Raw genomic sequence first — 25,066 nt, 5'->3', positions numbered from 1 at the left:
CTGTCTATTTAACACACAAATGGAAAATATGGGGGAGGCTGTCTATTTAACACAAACATGGAATATAGGGGGGAGGCTGTCTATTTAACACACAGATGGAATATAGGGGGGAGGCTGTCTATTTAACACACAGATGGAATATAGGGGGGAGGCTGTCTATTTAACACACAGATGGAATATAGGGGGGAGGCTGTCTATTTAACACACACACACACACACACTGAATATACGAGGGAGGCTGTCTATTTAACACAAACATGGAATATAGGGGGGAGGCTGTCTATTTAACACACAGATGGAATATAGGGGGGAGGCTGTCTATTTAACACACACGCACACACACACGGAATATAGGAGGGAGGCTGTCTATTTAACACAAACATGGAATACAGGGGGGAGGCTGTCTATTTAACACACAGATGGAATATAGGGGGGAGGCTGTCTATTTAACACAAACATGGAATACGGGGGGAGGCTGTCTATTTAACACACAGATGGAATATAGGGGGGAGGCTGTGTATTTAACACAAAAATGGAATATAGGGGGGAGGCTGTCTATTTAACACAAACATGGAATACAGGGGGGAGGCTGTCTATTTAACACACACATGGAATATAGGGGGGAGGATGTCTATTTAACACACACACACACACACACACACACACACACACACAAGTCATACAGCTAAGAAAAGCTCATATGAGAGAACAGCAACACGCTGTATAATTGTATGTGCAGTATGTTTAAGTTGCAGTAGTCTTCAGGAACAATAGTCTTAATGAACAGTAGTCTTAAGGAACAGTAGTCTTAATGAACAGTAGTCTTAAGGAACAGTATGTATTGGGTACAGTAGTCTTAAGGAACAGCAGGCTTAAGGAACAGTAGTCTTAAAGAACAGTAGTCTTAATGAACAGTAGTCTTAAGGAACAGTATGAATTAGTTACAGTAGTCTTAAGGAACAGTATGAATTAGGTACAGTAGTCTTAAGGAACAGTATGAATTAGGTACAGTAGTCTTAAGGAACAGTATGTATTAGGTACAGTAGTCTTAATGAACAGCAGTCTTAAGGAACAGTAGTCTTAAGGAACAGCATGTATTAGATACAGTAGTCTTAAGAACAGTATGTATTAGGTACAGTAGTCTTAAGGTATAGTATGAATTAGGTACTGTAGTCTTAAGGAACAGTAGTCTTAATGAACAGTAGTCTTAAGGAACAGTATGAATTAGGTACAGTAGTCTCAAGGTACAGTATTAATTAGGTACAGTAGGCTTAAGGAACAGTATGAATTAGGAACAGTAGTCTTAAGGTACAGTAGTCTTAAGGAACAGTAGTCTTAAGGTACAGTAATCTTAAGGAACAGTATGAATTAGGTACAGTAGTCTTAAGGAACAGTATGAATTAGGAACAGTAGTCTTAAGGAACAGTATGAATTAGGTACAGTAGTCTTAAGGAACAGTATGTATTAGGTACAGTAGTCTTAAGGAATAGTATGTATTAGGTACAGTAGTCTTAAGGAACAGTATGAATTAGGTACAGTAGTCTTAAGGTTCAGTATGAATTAGGTACAGTAGCCTTAAGGAACAGTAGTCTTAATGAAAAGTAGTCTTAAGGAACAGTATGAATTAGGTACAGTAGTCTGAAGGTACAGTATGAATTAGGTACAGTAGTCTTAATGAACAGTAGTCTTAAGGAACAGTAGTCTTCAGGTACTGTAGTCTTAAGGTACAGTATGAATTAGGTACAGTAGTCTTAAGGAACAGTAGTCTTAATGAACAGTAGTCTTAAGGAACAGTATGAATTAGGTACAGTAGTCTGAAGGTACAGTATGAATTAGGTACAGTAGTCTTAAGGAACAGTAGTCTTAAGGAACAGCCTGTATTAGGTACAGTAGTCTTAAGGTACAGTATGAATTAGGTACAGTAGTCTTAAGGAACAGTAGTCTTAAGGAACAGTAGTCTTAATGAACAGTAGTCTTAAGGAACAGTATGAATTAGGTACAGTAGTCTTAAGGTACAGTATGAATTAGGTACAGTAGTCTTAAGGAACAGTATGAATTAGGAACAGTAGTCTTAAGGAGCAGTATGTATTAGGTACAGTAGTCTTAAGGAACAGTATGTATTAGGTACAGTAGTCTTAATGAACAGTAGTCTTAAGAAACAGTATGTATTAGGCACAGTAGTCTTAAGGTACAGTATGTATTAGGTACAGTAGTCTTAAGGAACAGTATGTATTAGGTACAGTAGAATTAATGAACAGTAGTCTTAAGGAACAGTATGTATTAGGTACAGTAGTCTTAAGGTACAGTATGTATTAGGTATAGTAGTCTTAAGGAACAGATGTCTTAATGAACAGTAGTCTTAAGGAACAGTAGTCTTACGGAACAGTATGTATTAGGTACAGTAGTCTTAAGAACAGTATGTATTAAGTACAGTAGTCTTAAGGAACAGTATGAATTAGGTACAGTAGTCTTAAGGAACAGATGTCTTAATGAACAGTATGAATTAGGTACAGTAGTCTTAAGGAACAGTATGAATTTGGTGCAGTAGTCTTAAGGTACAGTATGAATTAGGTACAGTAGACTTAAGGAACAGTAGTCTTAAGGAACAGCATGTATTAGGTACAGTAGTCTTAAGGTACAGTATGAATTAGGTACAGTAGTCTTAAGGAACAGTAGTCTTAAGGAACAGTAGCCTTAATGAACAGTAGTCTTAAGGAACAGCATGAATTAGGTACATTATTCTTAAGGTACAATATGAATTAGGTACAGTAGCCTTAAGGAACAGTAGTCTTAAGGAACAGCATGTATTAGGTACAGTAGTCTTAAGGAACAGTAGTCTTAATGAACAGTAGTCTTAAGGTACAGTATGAATTAGGTACAGTAGTCTTAAGGAACAGTAGTCTTAATGAACAGTAGTCTTAAGGAACAGTATGAATTAGGTACAGTAGTCTTAAGGTACAGTATGAATTAGGTACAGTAGTCTTAAGGAACAGTATGAATTAGGAACAGTAGTCTTAAGGAACAGTATGTATTAGGTACAGTAGTCTTAAGGAACAGTATGTATTAGGTACAGTAGTCTTAATGAACAGTAGTCTTAAGAAACAGTATGTATTAGGTACAGTAGTCTTAAGGAACAGTAGTCTTAAGGAACAGTAGTCTTAAGGAACAGTATGAATTAGGTACAGTAGTCTTAAGGAATAGTATGAATTAGGTACAGTAGTCTTAAGGAACAGTATGAATTAGGTACAGTAGTCTTAAGGAACAGTATGAATTAGGTACAGTAGTCTTAAGGAACAGTAGTCTTAATGAAAAGTAGTCTTAAGGAACAGTATGAATTAGGTACAGTAGTCTGAAGGTACAGTATGAATTAGGTACAGTAGTCTTAATGAACAGTAGTCTTAAGGAACAGTAGTCTTAAGGTACTGTAGTCTTAAGGTACAGTATGAATTAGGTACAGTAGTCTTAAGGAACAGTAGTCTTAATGAACAGTAGTCTTAAGGAACAGTATGAATTAGGTACAGTAGTCTGAAGGTACAGTATGAATTAGGTACAGTAGTCTTAAGGAATAGTATGAATTAGGAACAGTAGTCTTAAGGAACAGTATGAATTAGGTACAGTAGTCTTAAGGTACAGTATGAATTAGGTACAGTAGTCTTAAGGAACAGTATGAATTAGGAACAGTAGTCTTAAGGAACAGTATGTATTAGGTACAGTAGTCTTAAGGAACAGTATGTATTAGGAACAGTAGTCTTAAGGAACAGTATGAATTAGGTACAGTAGTCTTAAGGAATAGTATGAATTAGGTACAGTAGTCTTAAGGAACAGTATGAATTAGGTACAGTAGTCTTAAGGAACAGTATGAATTAGGTACAGTAGTCTTAAGGAACAGTAGTCTTAATGAAAAGTAGTCTTAAGGAACAGTATGAATTAGGTACAGTAGTCTGAAGGTACAGTATGAATTAGGTACAGTAGTCTTAATGAACAGTAGTCTTAAGGAACAGTAGTCTTAAGGTACTGTAGTCTTAAGGTACAGTATGAATTAGGTACAGTAGTCTTAAGGAACAGTAGTCTTAATGAACAGTAGTCTTAAGGAACAGTATGAATTAGGTACAGTAGTCTGAAGGTACAGTATGAATTAGGTACAGTAGTCTTAAGGAATAGTATGAATTAGGAACAGTAGTCTTAAGGAACAGTATGAATTAGGTACAGTAGTCTTAAGGTACAGTATGAATTAGGTACAGTAGTCTTAAGGAACAGTATGAATTAGGAACAGTAGTCTTAAGGAACAGTATGTATTAGGTACAGTAGTCTTAAGGAACAGTATGTATTAGGTACAGTAGTCTTAATGAACAGTAGTCTTAAGAAACAGTATGTATTAGGTACAGTAGTCTTAAGGAACAGTAGTCTTAAGGAACAGTAGTCTTAAGGAACAGTATGAATTAGGTACAGTAGTCTTAAGGAATAGTATGAATTAGGTACAGTAGTCTTAAGGAACAGTATGAATTAGGTACAGTAGTCTTAAGGAACAGTATGAATTAGGTACAGTAGTCTTAAGGAACAGTATGAATTAGGTACAGTAGTCTTAAGGAACAGTAGTCTTAATGAAAAGTAGTCTTAAGGAACAGTATGAATTAGGTACAGTAGTCTGAAGGTACAGTATGAATTAGGTACAGTAGTCTTAATGAACAGTATGAATTAGGAACAGTAGTCTTAAGGTACTGTAGTCTTAAGGTACAGTATGAATTAGGTACAGTAGTCTTAAGGAACAGTAGTCTTAATGAACAGTAGTCTTAAGGAACAGTATGAATTAGGTACAGTAGTCTTAAGGACCAGTAGTCTTAAGGAACAGCATGTATTAGGTACAGTAGTCTTAAGGTACAGTATGAATTAGGTACAATAGTCTTAAGGAACAGTAGTCTTAATGAACAGTAGTCTTAAGGAACAGTATGAATTAGGTACAGTAGTCTTAAGGTACAGTATGAATTAGGTACAGTAGTCTTAAGGAACAGTATGAATTAGGAACAGTAGTCTTAAGGAACAGTATGTATTAGGTACAGTAGTCTTAAGGAACAGTATGTATTAGGTACAGTAGTGTTAATGAACAGTAGTCTTAAGAAACAGTATGTATTAGGTACAGTAGTCTTCAGGAACAGTAGTCTTAAGGAACAGTATGTATTAGGTACAGTAGAATTAATGAACAGTAGTCTTAAGGAACAGTATGTATTAGGTACAGTAGTGTTAAGGTACATTATGTATTAGGTATAGTAGTCTTAAGGAACAGATGTCTTAATGAACAGTAGTCTTAAGGAACAGTAGTCTTACGGAACAGTATGTATTAAGTACAGTAGTCTTAAGGAACAGATGTCTTAATGAACAGTATGAATTAGGTACAGTAGTCTTAAGGAACAGTATGAATTTGGTACAGTAGTCTTAAGGTACAGTATGAATTAGGTACAGTAGCCTTAAGGAACAGTAGTCTTAAGGAATAGCATGTATTAGGTACAGTAGTCTTAAGGTACAGTATGAATTAGGTACAGTAGTCTTAAGGAACAGTATGAATTTGGTACAGTAGTCTTAAGGTACAGTATGAATTAGGTACAGTAGCCTTAAGGAACAGTAGTCTTAAGGAACAGCATGTATTAGGTACAGTAGTCTTAAGGTACAGTATGAATTAGGTACAGTAGTCTTAAGGAACAGATGTCTTAATGAACAGTATGAATTAGGTACAGTAGTCTTAAGGAACAGTATGAATTTGGTACAGTAGTCTTAAGGTACAGTATGAATTAGGTACAGTAGCCTTAAGGAACAGTAGTCTTAAGGAACAGCATGTATTAGGTACAGTAGTCTTAAGGTACAGTATGAATTAGGTACAGTAGTCTTAAGGAACAGTAGTCTTAAGGAACAGTAGCCTTAATGAACAGTAGTCTTAAGGAACAGCATGAATTAGGTACAGTATTCTTAAGGTACAATATGAATTAGGTACAGTAGCCTTAAGGAACAGTAGTCTTAAATAACAGTAGTCTTAAGGAACAGTCGTCTTAATGAACAGTAGTCTTAAGGAACAGTATGAATTAGGTACAGTAGTCTTAAGGTACAGTATGAATTAGGTACAGTAGTCTTAAGGAACAGTAGTCTTAATGAACAGTAGTCTTAATGAACAGTAGTCTTAATGAACAGTAGTCTTAAGGTACAGTATGAATTAGGTACAGTAGTCTTAAGGAACAGTAGTCTTAAGGAACAGTATGAATTAGGTACAGTAGTCTTAAGGTACAGTATGAATTAGGTACAGTAGTCTTAAGGAACAGTATTAATTAGGAACAGTAGTCTTAAGGAACAGTATGTATTAGGTACAGTAGTCTTAAGGAACAGTATGTATTAGGTACAGTAGTCTTAATGAACAGTAGTCTTAAGAAACAGTATGTATTAGGTACAGTAGTCTTAAGGAACAGTAGTCTTAAGGAACAGTAATCTTAAGGAACAGTATGTATTAGGTACAGTAGTCTTAAGGAACAGTATGTATTAGGTACAGTAGAATTAATGAACAGTAGTCTTAAGGAACAGTATGTATTAGGTACAGTAGTCTTAAGGTACAGTATGTATTAGGTATAGTAGTCTTAATGAACAGTAGTCTTAAGGAACAGTAGTCTTAAGGAACAGTAGTCTTAAGGAACAGTAATCTTAAGGAACAGTAATCTTAAGTCCCTGTCTCTCTTTTCCTGACGAAACTCCCACATACGGTACAGTACACACATATTATGACATGCCTGCCTTGGTCATTGTTGATGGATTGTGTTTCAGGACTATTGATTCTGTTCTTTAGAACAGGGATGGGCAACTCCAGTCTCTGAGGGCCATAGAGTGTGTAGACTTTTGTTCCAACCCAGCTCAAACACCTCATTCAAGTGGTCAGCTATTCAGTGTGGCCCATTAAATCAGAAGGTGGATCAGGAGTAGGGCTGAAACAAAAGCCTGCACGCACTGTGCCCCACTAGGGCCAGCTGGCCATGCCTGGTTGAGAGAAAGAAGAGGGTTGGAGTGAGAAGGTAGTCTGCTGTTTCACCTCTACACTCTCTGGCACAATGCTGCACCTTACTTACAATAGGGGAATGTCACTGCCCCCTATGACTGCAACACACACACACACACACACACACACACACACACACTAGAGTAGTCCTGCCATCTGAAAGTCGACGTCTGCCTGAATATTTATTGATGATGTTATAAAATGTGATGTGGGACACCATACCTGCTGCCTGCTAAAGGAAAAATATGTTCCTCTCTCCAGAAGACCCTGCTGCTGAGCCAGAAACAAAGGAAGCAGAGGCAGCAGCAGCAGAGCCCGAGGCAGAAGCAGAGGAAGTAGCCGCAGAGAAGGCCCCAGCAGCTGAGGAGGCTCCGACAGAAGAAGTGGAGGAGGCTGCAGAAGAGGAGGAGGCTGCAAGTTCTGAGGTGGCTCCGACTACAGACCAAGAGGCTGCAGCTGCAGAAGGGGAGGCTCCGGCTACAAAGGATGAGGCTGCAGCTGCAGAAGGAGAGGCTCCGACTACAGACCAAGAGGCTGCAGCTGCAGAAGGAGAGGCTCCGGCTACAAAGGATGAGGCTGCAGCTGCAGAAGGAGAGGCTCCGACAGAGGACACAGAAGTAGTAGAAGAACCAGCAGTGGAAGTAGAGGTGGCCCCTGAAGCTGAGCCAGAACCAGGTGAGCCACACACACACATACACCCACGCACGTACACACGCACGCACGCACGCACACACACACACACAGTTGTTAATGGTTATTGTTGTGTTTCGAAGCGGAGGCGGCAGAACCAGAAGCAGAGGAACCTGCTGTAGAAGAGGAAGCTGCAGGTCAGACACCCCATATAACTACAGTACATTCATGGCCTTTGCATGTCTGTTAAGTGTATGTGACCCGTTTCCATTCATTTAGCTGTATGGTGGTGTTGTGAATCTAGAATGGAGGGGCTGGAGGTTCAGGTGAAGTCGGTGTTCCCACAGGACAATGTAGAAATTCAATTATAGACAAAATGTATGTTGGAATGCAAGGCCAAAGTGTCCTGAAAGAAGTCTTAAACTGTTGAACTCAAACTGTCACGGTTGTCGTCGGTGAAGGAGGACCAAAACGCAGCAGGCATGCGGTTGTTCATTTTGAACATTTATTAAACTCCAAAATGAACATACAAAAATAACAAAAAAACGAAACCACGAACAACAAAACAGTCTGGCAAAGCCTAAGGCTCAACACAGAACAATCACCCACAAATAACAAACACAAACACACCCTAATATATGGGACTCTCAATCAAAGGCGGATAGACAACACCTGCCTTCAACTGAGAGTCCCAACCCCAATCAACACAACATAGAAACACACTCACCAGACTACACATAGAAATACATAAACATAGACCCTCAACCAAAAATCCGGAAATACTAAATCAAACACCCTTTAAACAAACACACCACCCTGAACCACATTAAACAAATACCCTCTGCCACGTCCTGACCAAACTACAATACTAATTAACCCTTATACTGGCCAGGACGTGGATATATCCAAATATATTGATACTGTGATTCTGCCAGTGTGTAGGCCTCAATGCACTCTCCTCTAACAGTGTAAATTCAAATTAATTGATATTAGTTTTCTCCTTCAAAACACACATGCTGGCGTACAAACTCACACCCACACACCCATCCCTCTCTGTGTAGTTCTTACTTTATTATGAAATGGGTGTTTAATGCCTAGATTCACTCCGGACCGTGGAAGATCGACTTCATGGCTCACTTCACATTTAAAGATCATTTACGATTGAGCCGGCATAATGAGCTCAGCCGCCCCCACATTCCCATGTTCACAGAGACTGCATGCACGGAAAACGCTGCAATGCAGTCGAACATGGGAACATAGCCTTTAAAGGGCGGCTGAACTCACCGTTTTTGCCTGGGCTTGCTCCTAGGTTTGCTGCTGCTCATTAAAAAAAAAGTGATTTGCTTCATGGGGTGTGGTTCGATGTGGGTGTGCTATGATCGCTATATCATACCCTGGAAGTTATTGTTGTTTGTCCCTCTTGAATCCCCGTAGCAACAACATAGCCACAACCACTTCAGCCTCAAAACAGTTTATTAATTGAAGATACCTTTGTATATATAGTGTATGTGGACACCCCTTAAAATGAGTAGATTCAGCTATTTCAGTCACACCCGTTGCTGACAGGTGTATCTGGAGTGGTGTAAAGCTCGTCGCTATTGAACTCTGGAGCAGTGGAAACGCATTTTCTGGAGTGATGAATCACGCTTCACCATCTGGCAGTCCGACAGATGAATCTGGGTTTGGCGGATGCCAGGAGCACGCTACCTGTCTGAATGCATAGTGACAACTGTAAAGTTTGATGGAGGAGGAATAATGGTCCATACAGAAGTGGTTTGTTGAGATCAGTGTGAAAGAACTTGACTGGCCTGCACAGAGCCCTGATCTCAAACCCATCGAACACCTTTGGGATGTTTTGGAACGCCGACTGCGAGACCTAATCGCCCAACCTCACTAACGCTCTTGTGGCTGAATGGAAGCAAGTCCCCTGCAGCAATATCCAGTGGAAAGCTTTCCCAGAAGAGTGGAGACTGTTATAGCAGCAAAGGGGGACCAACTCTATATTAATGCCCATGATTTTGGAATGAGATGTTCGACGAGCAGGGGTCCACATACTTTTGGTCATGTAGTGTAAATCAATAAACCTGTAATACATTTTGACGTTTCTGTCGAGGAGGTCTTAGTCGTGAAATTTGACATTGTGCTAAGCTGTTTTGTGCAGTATTTCTGAAGTAACATTTTTTGCATGAAAACGAGTCAATGCAGACAATATCGAGTCAGCTGCTGTGGTGCTAAGCTAAATCACCATTGCTTAGAAACATGCTGTTAGTACGGACTGATTTCTGAGAATAGGTCTACAACTTCATCAGCAAGCTGTTAAACTATCCTTAATAAAGGACAAGCTACACACTGTTTATCAGTGCCCAAAATCAACAGCTAGCTAAGTTCCATTTTTGTCAATGAAGCTATCTAGTAGCTAGCAGGCACATTGAGCAGGCAGGCTACGTTAGCTAAATCAGCTTGTGTGCTTCGGTGCTGTTTTGTTTTTACAACTTTCTCACTATCTATTACCATCTAGTTGGCAGTGTTTCATAGGGAATCATGCTACAGAACAGGTTGTGATTGGACACAAGACACTCCCAAATGGGTTTTGAATTTTGGAATATTGACAATTGGCATTTGGGATGCAAGTGTACACTGTCTAAATTCTCATTTAGCCCAAAAGAGTGGCAGATTCGAGTGATCACTGTCACATCAGCAAGTGGCCACTCGATAAAGGGCTTACGGGCCAAGTGTCCTTTCAACATAACAATGGCAACGTATTTTCTTATGTAAACAAGTCTGAGGCGCTGCATAATAGACAGGTCTGTCTCGATGTCTGTAGGTTCTGCTATTATTAGATAGAGTGCAATCAGCGCAGCTGTTTCTCTGTGCATGACAATTCTCCCTAGGCGTTACCATCCCCGTGTTAGTGGGCATCATTAAAATCAAAACCCAACCCTCAAATATCCAATGTATCTCGGAACATAACAGATTCCCTAAATCTCGTAAATCTCAGTTTTGGAAGATACTGACTTTATGACCAGAATCATGCTATTTACACTTTGTGTAAATATAGGATGTTTTCAACCAGTTAAGTTGTTTTTTGAGTTCAGCTGCCCTTTAGAAGGTGTATAGCCGAAAAGGGGCGATCAGATTATATCCCAGCCTAAATCCCAGTTTAGATCTGTTGTCTGTGAGTGATAAGTGTGATGGGTTAAAATAGTATTACTGTAATAAGTATCACATTGTTTTAATGGAACTTTGCCAATGATGTCCTCTCAGTATAGTCATGGTATCTGATAAAGGTCTGTTTGTTTTTCAGAGTCGGAAGCGGCGCCTGCACCAGAAGACGGAGGTAAAACACAACGTCAACACATTCACACCCCTCCTACCTGTAAACCCCATCACCTCTCACCTGCACACATCTACAGTTAGACATTGACATCTGAGTGGTGTTCATTAGGCCCAAAACACAAAACACTTGAAATGGAAAAATGGAAATATATAGCTCAGGTAGTACCTGCACTGTTTTCAAAGCGTTTTCCCCGGTATGCTGAACAAACAACTCTGCCTCTCAGACAGTCATCAATCAACCTGCATGCGCTGCTTATATTTATCTGTGTTTATGTTTGTTTCTGTGTGTCTGTTTCCATTGCAGGTGAACTAGATCTGTCTGAAGCTGTTGAACCAGGTAAGGATGGTTTACTTACTGTGGTACTGTCAATACCAAAAATATCAGTATTTCCCTCTGCATTTATAAGACTGCAGATTTCTGATGAGACAGTAAAGATGGTTTACTATAGAACTAGTAGAAAAAAACAGTTACTGTGTTTGAGAAGCTCTGTTATCAGACTTTAGTGAGGTGGCATTTATTAATGTTAGGTAATCCAGCTCACCTTCCACTGCTGCAGTTACAGCTAGGCCTACAACATTGGAGTCACAGATACCACTAGTCTGTGCAGTCTGTAGTGCTACTGTAGTCCTCTATGTGTTTAGCTTGGCCATTAAAGCAGCAGTCCTATCTGTACTGACATCCATTCCAGGGCAGTCCTCTATGTTCTCATCCTCAAGGGACTTTCCACCTATTCTCTCCAGTTCTGGATGCTGTTCTTTACCATAACGACTGCCACAGCCTGGTTCTGTCAACAATCAGCATAGATTCACCCGCAGAGGTGTGACCATGCCCCAGAGTAGGGTACAGCTGTAGGGTACTCCCGTTACTCCAATGTAATTAGCCTAGCTTTAGCGTCATCCTAAGCAAACTATTGACACGAGTTTTCAGCAGCCTCACATATCGTTATTAACATAATTGGCTGTTACATCAAATGATTTGCATGATACTTATTCTGCCTCTCAAATTTTTTAACCGGCCTGCTAACAGGTAAAGCTGTCGTATTATACTTTTGTCACTGTTTGTTAACTCCTAGATTTTTGGCTGGTTAGCTGACGTTAGCTGGCTGGCTAGCGAGAGAAGTTATTCTCGATCTAATTTGCTAGTCTTAGACATGTCACGTAACTACTTCAAGTCTTTGCCTGCCCTTGGAACGGTCTAGGTATATAGAAAAGGTGATTCTTTTTGGCTTGCCTATATGTCCTTTCAACTTGCCGGAGACCAGCTGAAGAGACAACCCTACCAAATGGCTCAAAATAGCTTATGGCAATATCTACATCTACTTGGTGGAATCTCCAGGTTTGCATAAATATCCAAATGCAGAAGAATATTATAGCTGTTATTTGGGCGGATACAACTCACTAGTCCTTACTATAAGCTAACTTGCAAACTTTAGTTGGACTAACTTGCAAAGCTAGTTGGATGCAAACAAGTGTTAGCGATTTACCAGTGATGAAGTGCTTTGAATACACATAAATGTATCGAGTAACCGGATCAATTAATCACATTTATTTTTAAAGCCCTTTTTTACATCAGCCGATGTCACAAAGTGCTATACAGAAACCCAGCCTAAAACCCCAAACAGCAAGCAATGTAGATGCAGAAGCACGGTGACTAGGATCACACAGCTTTCTATCATCAACATGGCGTAATAGCCTGAAACCATGAGGTTCATATAACCTGGCACTTGGACAGTTGATGAAACTTAATTTGGTGGTCTTTTCTCCTACTATTGCTCAAATAAAACGGTACCCAACAGCTTTTCGCATCTTAAAAGCAGGGTTAGTTAGCTAATTGAAGAAAGTAAATTTCAATAGGCTCTTTGGCTGATAATCATGACGTACATTCCATGCGACAGTCTGTTCATGCTAACATTTTTACGTTTAGAATGAAAGTGTTTTTAGGTATAATGTAGTTTGTTGATTAAGACGACATCAAAGTATTTAAAAAATGACCAACCAAACTTGATACATATGAATTAACTAAGCAGGGTTTATTAAAAATAGACATTTACAAACAAATAGATGAACATGTTTCAGTATAATACAATACGCTATAAAAAAAGATATACATTTATCAATAATGGCTGTAGATGCCAAAAAGGCTTTCGACCGTCTTGAATGGCCTTTTCTATGAAAAACTTAGTAAGCTTTCAACTTACCAGCTGAAATACTCATTTAATAAATATATAATATAAATATCCAAGACAGGGATGTCCTCTCTCCCCCCTCCTGTTTGCACTGGCAATTGAACTGCTGGCAGAAAGAATTAGACAGGACCCAAACATAACAGGTATCAGTATTGGTAAACATGAATATAAACTCAATTGATTTGCGGATGATCTCCTGATATACAGTACCTGACCGATATTGAAAACTCAATGCCCCCTTGCAAAAAATATTTTCAGAATAATCTAAAATCTCAGGATATAAAACTAACGTGGAAAATGTTATAATGGCAAAATAATAACTCACGGCGCAAGTCCTAATCCAGGCACTTGTCCTCTACCTTCTGGTCTACTGCAACTCACTGTTGGCTGGGCTCCCCGCTTGTGCCATTAAACCCCTGCAACTTATCCAGAATGCAGCAATCTGCCTCATTTTCAACCTTCCCAAGTTCTCTCATGTCACCCCGCGCCTCCGCACACTCAACTGGCTTCCAGTCGAAGCTCGCATCCTCTACAAGACTATGGTGCTTACCTACGGAACAGCAAGAGGAACTGCCCCTCCCTACCTTCAGGCTATGCTCAAAACTCTACACCTCAACCCGAGCACTCCGTTCTGCCACCTCAGGTCTCTTGGCCCACCCACCCCTACAGGAGAGCAGCTCCCGCTCGGCCTAATCTAAGCACTTCTCTGTCCTGGCACCTGGCAATGGTGGAACCAGCTTCCCCCTGAAGCTAGGACAGCATATCTTCCAAACAGTATCTTAATCCTCCTCCTCACCTCGACCCCCCCCCCCCAAAAAAATAAAAAATATGCCGAACCAGCATTTGCACATGATAGCTACTTTATTGAGGAAAAATGTACTTTTTATGCCTGTGATATGTGGTTGTCCCACCTAGCTATCTGAAGATGAATGCCATAACTGTAAGTAACTCTGGATAAGAGCATCTTCTACATGACTCAAATGTAAAAAGTAAAGATCTACACAGCAATCCTTTAAGTGGACCACAAAAAATATGAAATACTTAAGATGTTTAAGAAGTGACAACAGACAACACATACAGATAACTTTATCCCATTACTCAACAATATGAAAGCAGATCTATTTAAACAGAACAATCTTCCCATAAATCTTACAGGTAGAATAAACCTCTACAGAATGGCATGATTTCCAAAGTTTTTATATTTATACTTGGTAATACCATTTACCTCACCAAAGACATTCTTTAAAAAAGTATACTCTGCCATAACATACTTTATATGAGCAAATAAAACTCAGAATAAAAAGGAACATTTTACATCTTCCTAAGTCAGAGGGTAGTTTTAACCGCTTAGATTTGAAATTGTATCAACTCACCACCCAGGGCTTGTACTTGAAACACATTGTTAAATACACTAAAGAGGAACAATTGGTATATATTGAAGATACGCATGCTCACCCCCATAATCTTTTCACGTGTCTATTTTCAAAGGATAAAAGCTAAGAACATTAACAACTTCATAGTTAAGAACACTATAACAATATGTAAGAAAATGAAATGGATTCTACAAGAACCACTATCACTCCCAAAAAATAAAACCCTATGGAACAATCCTTGGATAGCTTTTCAGAATTCACAGATAAATTGGTCCATATGGAAAACTAAAGGCATATAAATCAGAAATGACTTGATAGGACATGCATTTATAGGAAATAGATTTATTTCCATGACAGAATTAAAAATCAATTTTGGACTGGCCAATATAGATATACAAACTTTGCAGAGAGCCTATCCATCTGACTACATCTTAGAAAGAAATATAAACTATTGGAACCAAGACATAAAAAGAACTGATATTGGCACAAGATGGAGGGAATGATGGAACATATCTAACAAAATTACAGGTAAAGAAAATGTACACTTAATCCAGTATAAACTAATGTATAGAATGTATTATACAAGATACAAAAGTCACAAATTCTACAGCACAACGACAGAGTCATGTATAAGTATAAAACGAACAATAACTCAATAATCAATGCCTTCTGGGAATGATATAAAGTTATCGGCAGAGTTAGAAAGTTGGCTGATATAAGTATTACAATGTAAATGTGCTTTAAATCTGTCTGCTTATTTCAAGACATCATATGTGACTCACCACCTGGATTTGGTATTATGTAGCAACATTTGAAATTGTGTTTTTTACATTGTATAAAAGTAGAGACTCAGAGCTACAAAATGGTATATCATATGCTGCATTTGAGGAACAATGGGAAAGTAATTCTGCTTTGAAAGTTGATAAACTTGTAAACTCACTTTTGAGAAAATGGCCTTTGAATATTTTGGTATCTAGTGAAGAGCTCTTCTTTGTCTGCACCCATTCAGCATCGTTTACACCCTCTTAAGCTTAAGCCCACCCATCTCGTTTCGCTCTCGGAGCGTTCAGAGCGCACACTCGATGCTCTGGCCAATGATTTGTTTACCTGTGGATAACATGAAAACAGCCTAACCAGCCAGTCAGACAGAGAGTTATTCAGCCAGCCATGCTTTTTTGCCTAAGTTTACTGACACCGGCCATATTCAACGGGTGTGGTACCCTTTTGCTTAAGACATGTAGCTAGCTAGCTAGGTGAACAATGAACCTAGCTAGGTAAACTATGTGTAAGATCACACACATCATGTAACGTTAGCTAATGAGCCAGCCATCTAACTTTACTTAGTTAAACATCAATGAACATAATGCCAAATAATGTTGTTACTACTCTGCATGAATCTGCTGGGAGCTAACCAACCATGTTCAATGTTAGCTAGCTAACATTTGGCTCTAACTAGCAAAGCAAACGGCTCTGGGATACGAATAATAAGGTCATACACGTAACGTTAATTAGGAAGCCAGCCAGCTAAAGTTAGCTAACTAGCTAACAGTACACGTTAGCCTAAAATGAAAACCCCTTTTCAAAAATTTGAAACGTGTAATATCTGAAAATGTAGCTAGCTAGACTATCTTACCAATATACATCATCATGCATGATGGACGCGTCTCCCTGTCACGGATGCCATGCCACGGTTGCCCTTAGTTTGAAGATGTAATCCGGAGACAGGTGTTTTCACCATCTCTTTAGCTATCATATTCTAATTCCACTGATTTTAAAACTCAAGCCTCCAGAAAGTAGTGAGCAACACTTATGTAGCTCCACTACGCGATACATTTTTTTTTTTAGAAGCCGCGTTCGACAGGATTACCAACTCAAACTGACCAGCTCAAATAGACAGAAGCCTTCTATACCTTGTCAGCCCGGGGATTCAATCTAACAACCTTTCGCGATGGGTTGACTGATGCTCTTTTTGTCAATTGTCTTGAAAAAACATATACTAAAAACTGGACATCAACCAATTCTCCCTCATTAAGACAACCGAACAATCATATGCTTCATTATCTGAATATTGAAAGAGCGTGAGAGACAGAGAGAAACCAAATGGTGAAATTTGACGACGTGGCAGAGAGTAGTACAGGCACTGGAGATGGGGGCGAGAACAGGTGGGTCTGGGCAGGGGTGAGAGCAGGTGGGTCTGGGCAGGGGTGATGTTGCTGATGTTTGTGTTTGTCTGTATGTTGTTTTTTGTATGTGTATGTTTTGGTTTCTATTGTTTGAAAAAAAAATGTAAATAGAATCAACAACACATTTTTTTAAAGACTAACCAAGCATATCTAAAATGTTTAATTAGAATGATAAAAAAAAGAATATTGCCGTTGACGGATTATGAGTAAAGTAAGAACATTTCACATAATAGTAACGGAAGTACCCTACGGCTGTACCCTACGGTACGTTAAGCCATGCCTCGCGGCGAGTATCACTAAGGTGCGTGTCTCAGTATTCCACTCCGGATACGGTTGCTAAGGAAGTAGGAGAGAGAGAGAGAGATATATATATATATATATATATATATATATATATATATAGTTAAAACGGCTGAAGGACAACAGAGTCTCTGTTCTTCTTCCTGTCTCACCTCTCTTCAACCCTCCCTGACAACACCTGTCTCACCTCTCCTCCCTCTTTCCTTTACAGAAGCTGAGCCTGAAGCACAAGAGGAGAGCGAGCCCACAAAGAAGACACCCACGGGAGGGAAGAGCCGCAGAGGGGGCTCAGTTGGTTAGTATCTTATACTGGTGGTGGTGGCTACAGTACATACAGTATGCAATCAGCCAGGCTGGAAGAGTTAGCTACAACACATACAATATGCAACCAGGCAGGCTAGAAGAGTTAACTACAACACATACAATACGCAACCAGCTAAGCTAGAAGAGTTAGCTACAACACATACAATATAGAACCAGCCAGGCTAAAAGAGCTGGCTAAAGCACAGTATGGAACCAGGCAGGCTAGAAGAGCTGGCTAAAGCACAATATAGAACCAGGCAGGCTAGAAGAGCTGTCTAAAGCACAATATAGAACCAGGCAGGCTAGAAGAGCAGGCTAAAGCACAATATAGAACCAGGAAGGCTAGAAGAGCTGGCTGAAGCACAATATAGAACCAGGCAGGCTAGAAGAGCAGGCTAAAGCACAATATAGAACCAGGAAGGCTAGAAGAGCTGGCTGAAGCACAATATAGAACCAGGACGGCTAGAAGAGCTGGCTGAAGCACAATATAGAACCAGGCAGGCTAGAAGAGCTGGCTAAAGCACAATATAGAACCAGGCAGGCTAGAAGAGCTGGCTAAAACGCAATATAGAACCAGACACATGTCTGTTAACTAAAACTTGCTCCAGTCATTAATGGCTCATAGTCACTACTATCCATATGCAAATATAAATGTTAGTTAAGTTGGTGTGTGTGTTTGCATGTAGATCTGGTCCTCTCCGAACCGGTTAGAGCAGAAACTCTATAATAGTACTAGCCTAAGGGCATCAACTACATTACAGACACTCTTTCCCTCCCTCCCTTTCCAGCCCATACCGCAGAAGCAGAACGTAAGAGCCTTGCTTTCCTTAATGATATATTTAAGCAATAAGGCACAAGGGGGTGTGGTATATGGCCAATATACCACGGCTAAGGGCTGTTCTTATGCGCAACACGGAGTGCCTGGATACAGACCTTAGCCGTGGTATATTGGCCATATACCACAAACCCCAGACGTGCCTTATTGCTATTATAAACTAATTACCAACGTAGTTAGAGCAGTAAAAATAAATGTTTTGTCATTTATACCACAGCTGTCAGCCAATCAGCATTCAGGGCTCAAACCACCCAGTTTATAATGTGTGAATTATTGTGTGTATGTTAGTGTGTGTGTGTGTGTTTTATTTGTGTGTGTGTGTTATGTTCATAATTGTGTGTTTCTTTCTATTCTCTTCTGAACAGGCACAGCGGAAGCTCAAGGTAAGTCCTTCTCCCTCCCTCTGTCTTTTTTCTCTGTGTCCATCCTGTGGAATGGTTTTTAGTTTCCATACTGTGGAATGGTTTTTTAGTTTCCATACTTTGGAATGGTTTTTAGTTTCCATACTGTGGAATGGTTTTTAGTTTCCATTCTGTGGAATGGTTTTTAGTTTCCATACTGTGGAATGGTTTTTAGTTTCCATACTGTGGAATGGTTTTTAGTTTCCATCCTGTGGAATGGTTTTTAGTTTCCATCCTGTGGAATGGTTTTTAGTTTCCATCCTGTGGAATGGTTTTTAGTTTCTATCCTGTGGAATGGTTTTTAGTTTCTATCCTGTGGAATGGTTTTTAGTTTCCATTCTGTGGAATGGTTTTTAGTTTCTATCCTGTGGAATGGTTTCTAGTTTCCATCCTGTGGAATAGTTTTTAGTTTCCATCCTGTGGAATGGTTTTTGGTTTCCATCCTGTGGAATAGTTTTTAGTTTCCATCCTGTGGAATGGTTTTTAGTTTCCATCCTGTGGAATAGTTTTTAGTTTCCATCCTGTGGAATAGTTTTTAGTTTCCATCCTGTGGAATGGTTTTTAGTTTCCATACTGTGGAATGGTTTTTAGTTTCCATCCTGTGGAAAGGTTTTTAGTTTCTATCCTGTGGAATGGTTTTTAGTTAACATCCTGTGGAATGGTTTTTAGTTTCCATCCTGTGGAATAGTTTTTAGTTTCCATCCTGTGGAATGGTTTTTAGTTTCCATACTGTGGAATGGTTTTTAGTTTCCATCCTGTGGAATGGTTTTTAGTTTCTATCCTGTGGAATGGTTTTTAGTTTCCATACTGTGGAAGGGTTTTTAGTTTCCATACTGTGGAAGGGTTTTTAGTTTCCATACTGTGGAATGGTTTTTAGTTTCCATACTGTGGAATGGTTGTGGAATGGTTGTGGAATGGTGGAATGGTTTTTAGTTACCATACTGTGGAATGGTTTTTAGTTTCCATCCTGTGGAATGGTTTTTAGTTTCTATCCTGTGGAATGGTTTTTAGTTTCCATACTGTGGAAGGGTTTTTAGTTTCCATACTGTGGAAGGGTTTTTAGTTTCCATACTGTGGAATGGTTTTTAGTTTCCATACTGTGGAATGGTTGTGGAATGGTTGTGGAATGGTGGAATGGTTTTTAGTTACCATACTGTGGAATGGTTTTTAGTTTCCATCCTGTGGAATGGTTTTTAGTTTCCATCCTGTGGAATGGTTTTTAGTTTCCATCCTGTGGAATGGTTTTTAGTTTCCATCCTGTGGAATGGTTTTTAGTTTCCATACTGTGATAGCGGGGATCAGTGATGGGGGCCAAGTGTCTTACCTGTCCCTTCTTGTCTCAGAGGGTTCTCTCCTCCACATTCCATTTCCATCGTGTGTGTGTGTGTCTGCGTACATGTGTGTAGCCGTGTGTGTGTGCGCGTATGCGTATGTGCGTATGAGGACACGGTGTCCTCTCAGACACTACTGAGCACGTGCAGACGGTGTGCGTGGGGGGATGTGTAGTTTCTATAGTACCTGCCTAAACCGCCCACCTGCGAACGTTCCTCTCAAACATGACTGTCACCATGCAGTTTATTACTGATAGCTATAACTACAGCAAACAACAGAACTCAAATTTCAACTTGTGCTATACGCTCTTTCATCATTTTACTCCTATCTAATCTTACTATCTGTTTCTTTCTCTCTCTCTCTCTGTCTCTCTCTCTGTCTCTCTCTCTTTCTTTCTCTTTCTTTCTCTCTTTCTTTCTTGCTTTCTCTCTCTTTCTCTCTCTCTTTCTCTCGTTCTCTTTTAAACACGTTCAAAAGAAAAGAAACTCCCTCACACTGTACTCTCAAAATATCCCTTGTTTACTGTACTAACGTGGGACCTCTGACAGTGGTGGAAAGGCAGAAAAGTTAAGTGATAGCAAGTGAAGTGTGCGGGGGGTTCCATTCATTTAAACTATGGTTGTTATTTCTTGTGTGTAGTGACTCTGTTGTGATGGTATTCTGCTGTGTCGTATTGTCTTACTGTATGTGGGAAGAGTTCAATTGACGCAGTGACAGAGTTAAGAACTGGATGTGTTGACAGAGTTAGTAGCTGTACCTGCTGACAGTTGTGTGGAGGGTAGTGTACTGACTGTAATTATTGAATGTATGTTTCAGAATACTCTCTGGCATTAAAGACACGCATTATAATGCACACACATACAACCTCGCCACATTTCACAAGGAACGCCACTGCTCTGGACACAAGCAGAGCCCTGCAGTGTATGAACAGTATGTCTGGATGCAACATACTGCATGTCTGAATGAAACAGCATCACACTGCACTACCTGATATGAAAGAAATCTGCTGTGAAAATACTGTACAGAAGCACCTAATAGAACCATGCAACAAGCTGCATTAAAACAGTGTTATAACCAGTGTACTGTTGTCTCTATAGGGGCTAGCTCTGGCTCGGTTGTGAGCATTCTGTGTGCTATTGGCGTCGCGATCGTTGGAGCTGCCACCGGATACTTCGCCTATCAGAGGAAGAAGCTCTGTTTCAAGAACAGTGGAGGTGAGATACCATCAACTACATAATGTACAGTCTGTTAATGTAGCTACATTCACCCCTAGAGAGAGAGAGAGAGAGAGAGAGAAATGTATTTCCTGTCTCTCCATCAGGGGACGTAGTGAGTGCCCCTAAGGAGAAGGCTGAGACCCAGTCAGATCCCCAGGGTACGTAGTACGTAATGTCTTAATAAATCAAACAAGTCAAACACTAGTCTGCGGTGCGGTGTTGTGTTTGTCCGTGTTTGTTCGGTGTTGTGTTTGCCCGGTGTTGTGTTTGTCCGGTGTTGTGTTTGTCCGGTGTTGTGTTTGTCCGTGTTTGTCCGGTGTTGTGTTTGTCCGGTGTTGTGTTTGTCCGGTGTTGTGTTTGTCCGGTGTTGTGTTTGTTCGGTGTTGTGTTTGTCCGGTGTTGTGTTTGTCCGGTGTTGTGTTTGTCCGTGTTTGTCCGGTGTTGTGTTTGTCCGGTGTTGTGTTTGTCCGGTGTTGTGTTTGTCCGGTGTTAATCCAGCGTGTCCTTTTCTGGTTGCAGTACTCAGCAACTTGCTGACTAATTCATCCTAGATCATCTGAGATTCCACTGGAAAAGAACCAGGACCAGCGGCAGAGTTTCCCATAACGCACACACACACACACGCGCGCATACGCAAACACTCAAACACAGATTTGTCTCAATCTTTAGGCCTTGAACTGATATAGCTGTAAAACTGTGAGATAGTTGTGTCGGGTTATGAACCTTCAGCACCACGTTAGAGTGTGAGACCAATCAGTAGTATCTCTGTGTCTTCTAATGATCACATTTGTAATCTGTTTAAAGGGGTGACATTTTCTGTCCACTAAACCGCACCGAAACAATGTAAGCCTATTTCTCCTAATACTAGTACTGGGATGCACTGTACTGTAGCTCAGAACCTCATTCTATGTTGTCTATGAGAAGGCAAGGCAATTTATATGGATCTAACGTAAACAATGTGTATAGGCACAGCTCATGATTATTGGTTCCTAGGTTATTTTGGATAAAATGGCTCCTCTATTTGAAATGGAACCTTTGTTTGTTGTTGGTTTCTTTGCAATGATTTAGCCTGGTCCCATGTTGATTGTGCTGTAGCCAACTCTTTTAGCCTGGTCCCATAATGAATGTAGCCAACTCTTTTAGCCTGGTCCCATAATGAATGTAGCCAACTCTTTTAGCCTGGTCCCATAATGAATGTAGCCAACTCTTTTAGCCTGGTCCCATAATGAATGTAGCCAACTCTTTTAGCCTGGTCCCATAATGAATGTAGCCAACTCTTCTATCATTGTCAAGCCATACACATTTGGGGTAACAATTAAGGAACTCCGAGATGAGTTGGCTAAAGCAGCAACAGACTGGACCACCTGGCTAGTAGTGTTGTTCAGGAAGCTGTATGAGAGCTGGTAAGAGGAAGCTGTATGAGAGCTGGTAAGTGGAAGCTGTATGAGAGCTGGTAAGAGGAAGCTGTATGAGAGCTGGTAAGTGGAAGCTGTATGAGAGCTGGTTAAGAGGACAGAAGATGTCACCCCTGTTGTGTGTTTGCTTGGTATTTGGGGGGCTTGGAGACCTTTACTGGCGGGTTGTCTAAAATGTAACAATGAATGTGAACATTTATCAAATCAAATCAGAGTTTATTAGTTGCATGCAAAGGGTCGCAGATGTAATTGCAGGGTACAGTGAAATTTTTATGCTCCGAGCGCCAAAAATGCAGGTCAAAGAGTTCTGTTGAAATAGTCTGTGTTACAATATAATGCTGTACTGCTCTGTAAATGCCTTACATTAGATGGTTCACCTGGCAGGCCTGACCACGATTCTATCTCACTACTAGTGCCAGTCTGAAATGGCTCCCTGTTTCCTCTATAGTGGAATACTTTTGGAGCCCTGTTATGAAAAGAATAGGGTGCCATTTTGGACATAGTTCAAGGGGGGGGGGGAGTTCGAGGAGTACGGCCTGTGGGCCGTATCCGACACTTCAATCCGGCCCGTGAGACATACCCCCTTTTCTCCCCAATTTCGTGGTATTCAATTGGCAGTTACAGTCCTGTCCCATTGCTGAAACTCCTGTACGGACTCGGGAGAGGTGAAGGTCGAGAGCCATGCGTCATCTGAAACACGACCCAGCCAAGCCGCACTGCTTCTTGACACAATGCCCGCTTAACCCGGAAGCCAGCCGCACCAATGTGTCAGAGGAAACACCGTACACCTGGCGACCGTGTCAGCATGCATGTGCCTGGCCCGCCACAGTAGTTGCTAAAGCACGATGGGACAAGGAAATCTCGGCCTGCCAAACCCTCTCCTAACCCAGACGACGCTGGGCCAATTGTACACCGCCTCATGGGTCTCCCAGTCACGGCCAGCTGTGACACAGCCTGGGATCGAACCCGGGTCTGTAGTGATGCTTCAAGCACTGCAATGCAGTGCCGTAGACCGCTGTGCCACTTGGGAGGCCTCCGCAAATTTATTTTAAGAAACAATTGGTCCCCCAATTCTTGAATATCAAAATCCCGATGTGGCCCTCGAGCAAAAAAGTTTGCCCACCCCTGCTCTAGACTTAGGCAGGACTGTCACACACATCACCATGGAGACTGTCAGGGGTCTCCAACGCCCGTCCTGGAGAGCTACTGGGTGCACTGTGCTGTTAACGCAGGTCTGGAACAAAAGCCTGCATACCCAGCAGCTCTCCAAGATCAGAATTGGAGAACCCAGTGCCTGCTTCACACTATCGGGCTGACCCGAACAATACTGTGCTGGCCAGCATATTTTCTTTTCATATTGTCCTTTCTAACAAGGCTCCAGCAACTATGGTGGATGCGTAACCAGGCCAGCCCAGTACAGCTTCACAGTCGAAGACTAAAACTCCGGAGAAGCACTTTCTGATTAGCCTGGTCCCATGATCTGTGTGTCCTTTAGCCAATTAACTGCTCTGAATATCATTGTCTTGACAAGGCCTCTTTTGGAGAAGCACTTTCCCAATCTGGTCATGTTTTGAGTAATGATGATACAAGTTGGTATACAGAGTACTACGGTCTTCTATTTAAGGAATCTGTTTTTATCTTGTGTTTGAGAATTGTGTGATTTTAATCTTTTAGCACTTATTTGTTTTGCTTTGAATAATGTTGGAGACCTGAATAAAGGAGCTGTTAAGGGGGAACTATGTGTCATGTGCCTGTTGTGTGTGAAGGGTGTGGCAAAGTCTGGTTCAAACCCAGTCAGTAACATATGGATCAGTGCTATAAGAGACACAGCTGCCTGTATGAATCAGACATGACCAGGACAGCTTGATATGTCAGGTATTCATCATCAGAGGGCGGACACACAAACACACACACACGGTTGTAGTGATTGATAGTGACAGGCACATAAAGCAAGGCCTGGAGCGTCAGGTGCATTACTACAGGTATATGTGGGAACCTGCGCTGAATAACTTCTCACCTTACGGGTGGATATCATCATATCATCCAGAAGCATTCACCTGCTAATTAGATCAGGAAGTGCACACGGGCGTAAATGGTGTTTTGGAATATTTGATTGTAATTCAAACAGACAACAAACTTGTGATCATGGAACGCAAAAACAAATATGTTAGTTGGTGTCACGACAGACTAATAAACTTTAGTAGTTCAAGGCAAGACAGGTGTTGGTAATAAATATTGAAAATCGAGGCTATTGTATTACATTGGGCCAATTCATGAATGAATTAGAGCTGAAATGTCAGAATGCGTTGTTGGCTAGACTCACAGCCATCTTAATATAACTGCTCAAAAAAATAAAGGGAACACTTAAACAAAGCAATGTAACTCCAAGTCAATCACACTTCTGTGAAATCAAACTGTCCACTTAGGAAGCAACACTGATTGACAATAAATTTCACATGCTGTTGTGCAAATGGAATAGACAACAGGTGGAAATTATAGGCAATAAGCAAGACACCCCCAATAAAGGA

The 25,066-nt window shown here is 40.6% G+C and overlaps 1 protein-coding gene across 3 annotated transcripts in view; it reads left to right on the top strand.

Annotated features, from left to right (window-relative positions):
* LOC115155710 (serine-aspartate repeat-containing protein I) overlaps positions 1-23,172 on the top strand; it is a 30,118-nt gene extending 6,946 nt beyond the window's left edge. The window contains exons 2-11 of one of the 3 annotated variants that reach the window (XM_029702610.1): positions 7,289-7,497; positions 7,582-7,702; positions 7,801-7,854; positions 10,962-10,994; positions 11,298-11,330; positions 17,247-17,330; positions 18,539-18,556; positions 21,004-21,120; positions 21,228-21,281; positions 21,643-23,172. In XM_029702610.1, the coding sequence (XP_029558470.1) occupies positions 7,289-7,497; positions 7,582-7,702; positions 7,801-7,854; positions 10,962-10,994; positions 11,298-11,330; positions 17,247-17,330; positions 18,539-18,556; positions 21,004-21,120; positions 21,228-21,281; positions 21,643-21,674 (755 nt within the window). In that variant the 3' untranslated portion in view covers positions 21,675-23,172. Of the gene's footprint in view, positions 1-7,288; positions 7,703-7,800; positions 7,855-10,961; positions 10,995-11,297; positions 11,331-17,246; positions 17,331-18,538; positions 18,557-21,003; positions 21,121-21,227; positions 21,282-21,642 lie in introns of all 3 variants that reach the window. The other 2 variants (XM_029702608.1, XM_029702609.1) reach the window with 2 other exon arrangements.
* The last annotated feature ends 1,894 nt before the right edge of the window (positions 23,173-25,066 follow it).

This window comes from Salmo trutta, chromosome 20, assembly GCF_901001165.1.
Source record: "Salmo trutta chromosome 20, fSalTru1.1, whole genome shotgun sequence".
In the NCBI taxonomy this organism is placed as follows: Eukaryota; Metazoa; Chordata; class Actinopteri; order Salmoniformes; family Salmonidae; genus Salmo; species Salmo trutta.
This window is presented reverse-complemented; position numbering and strand designations above follow the sequence as displayed.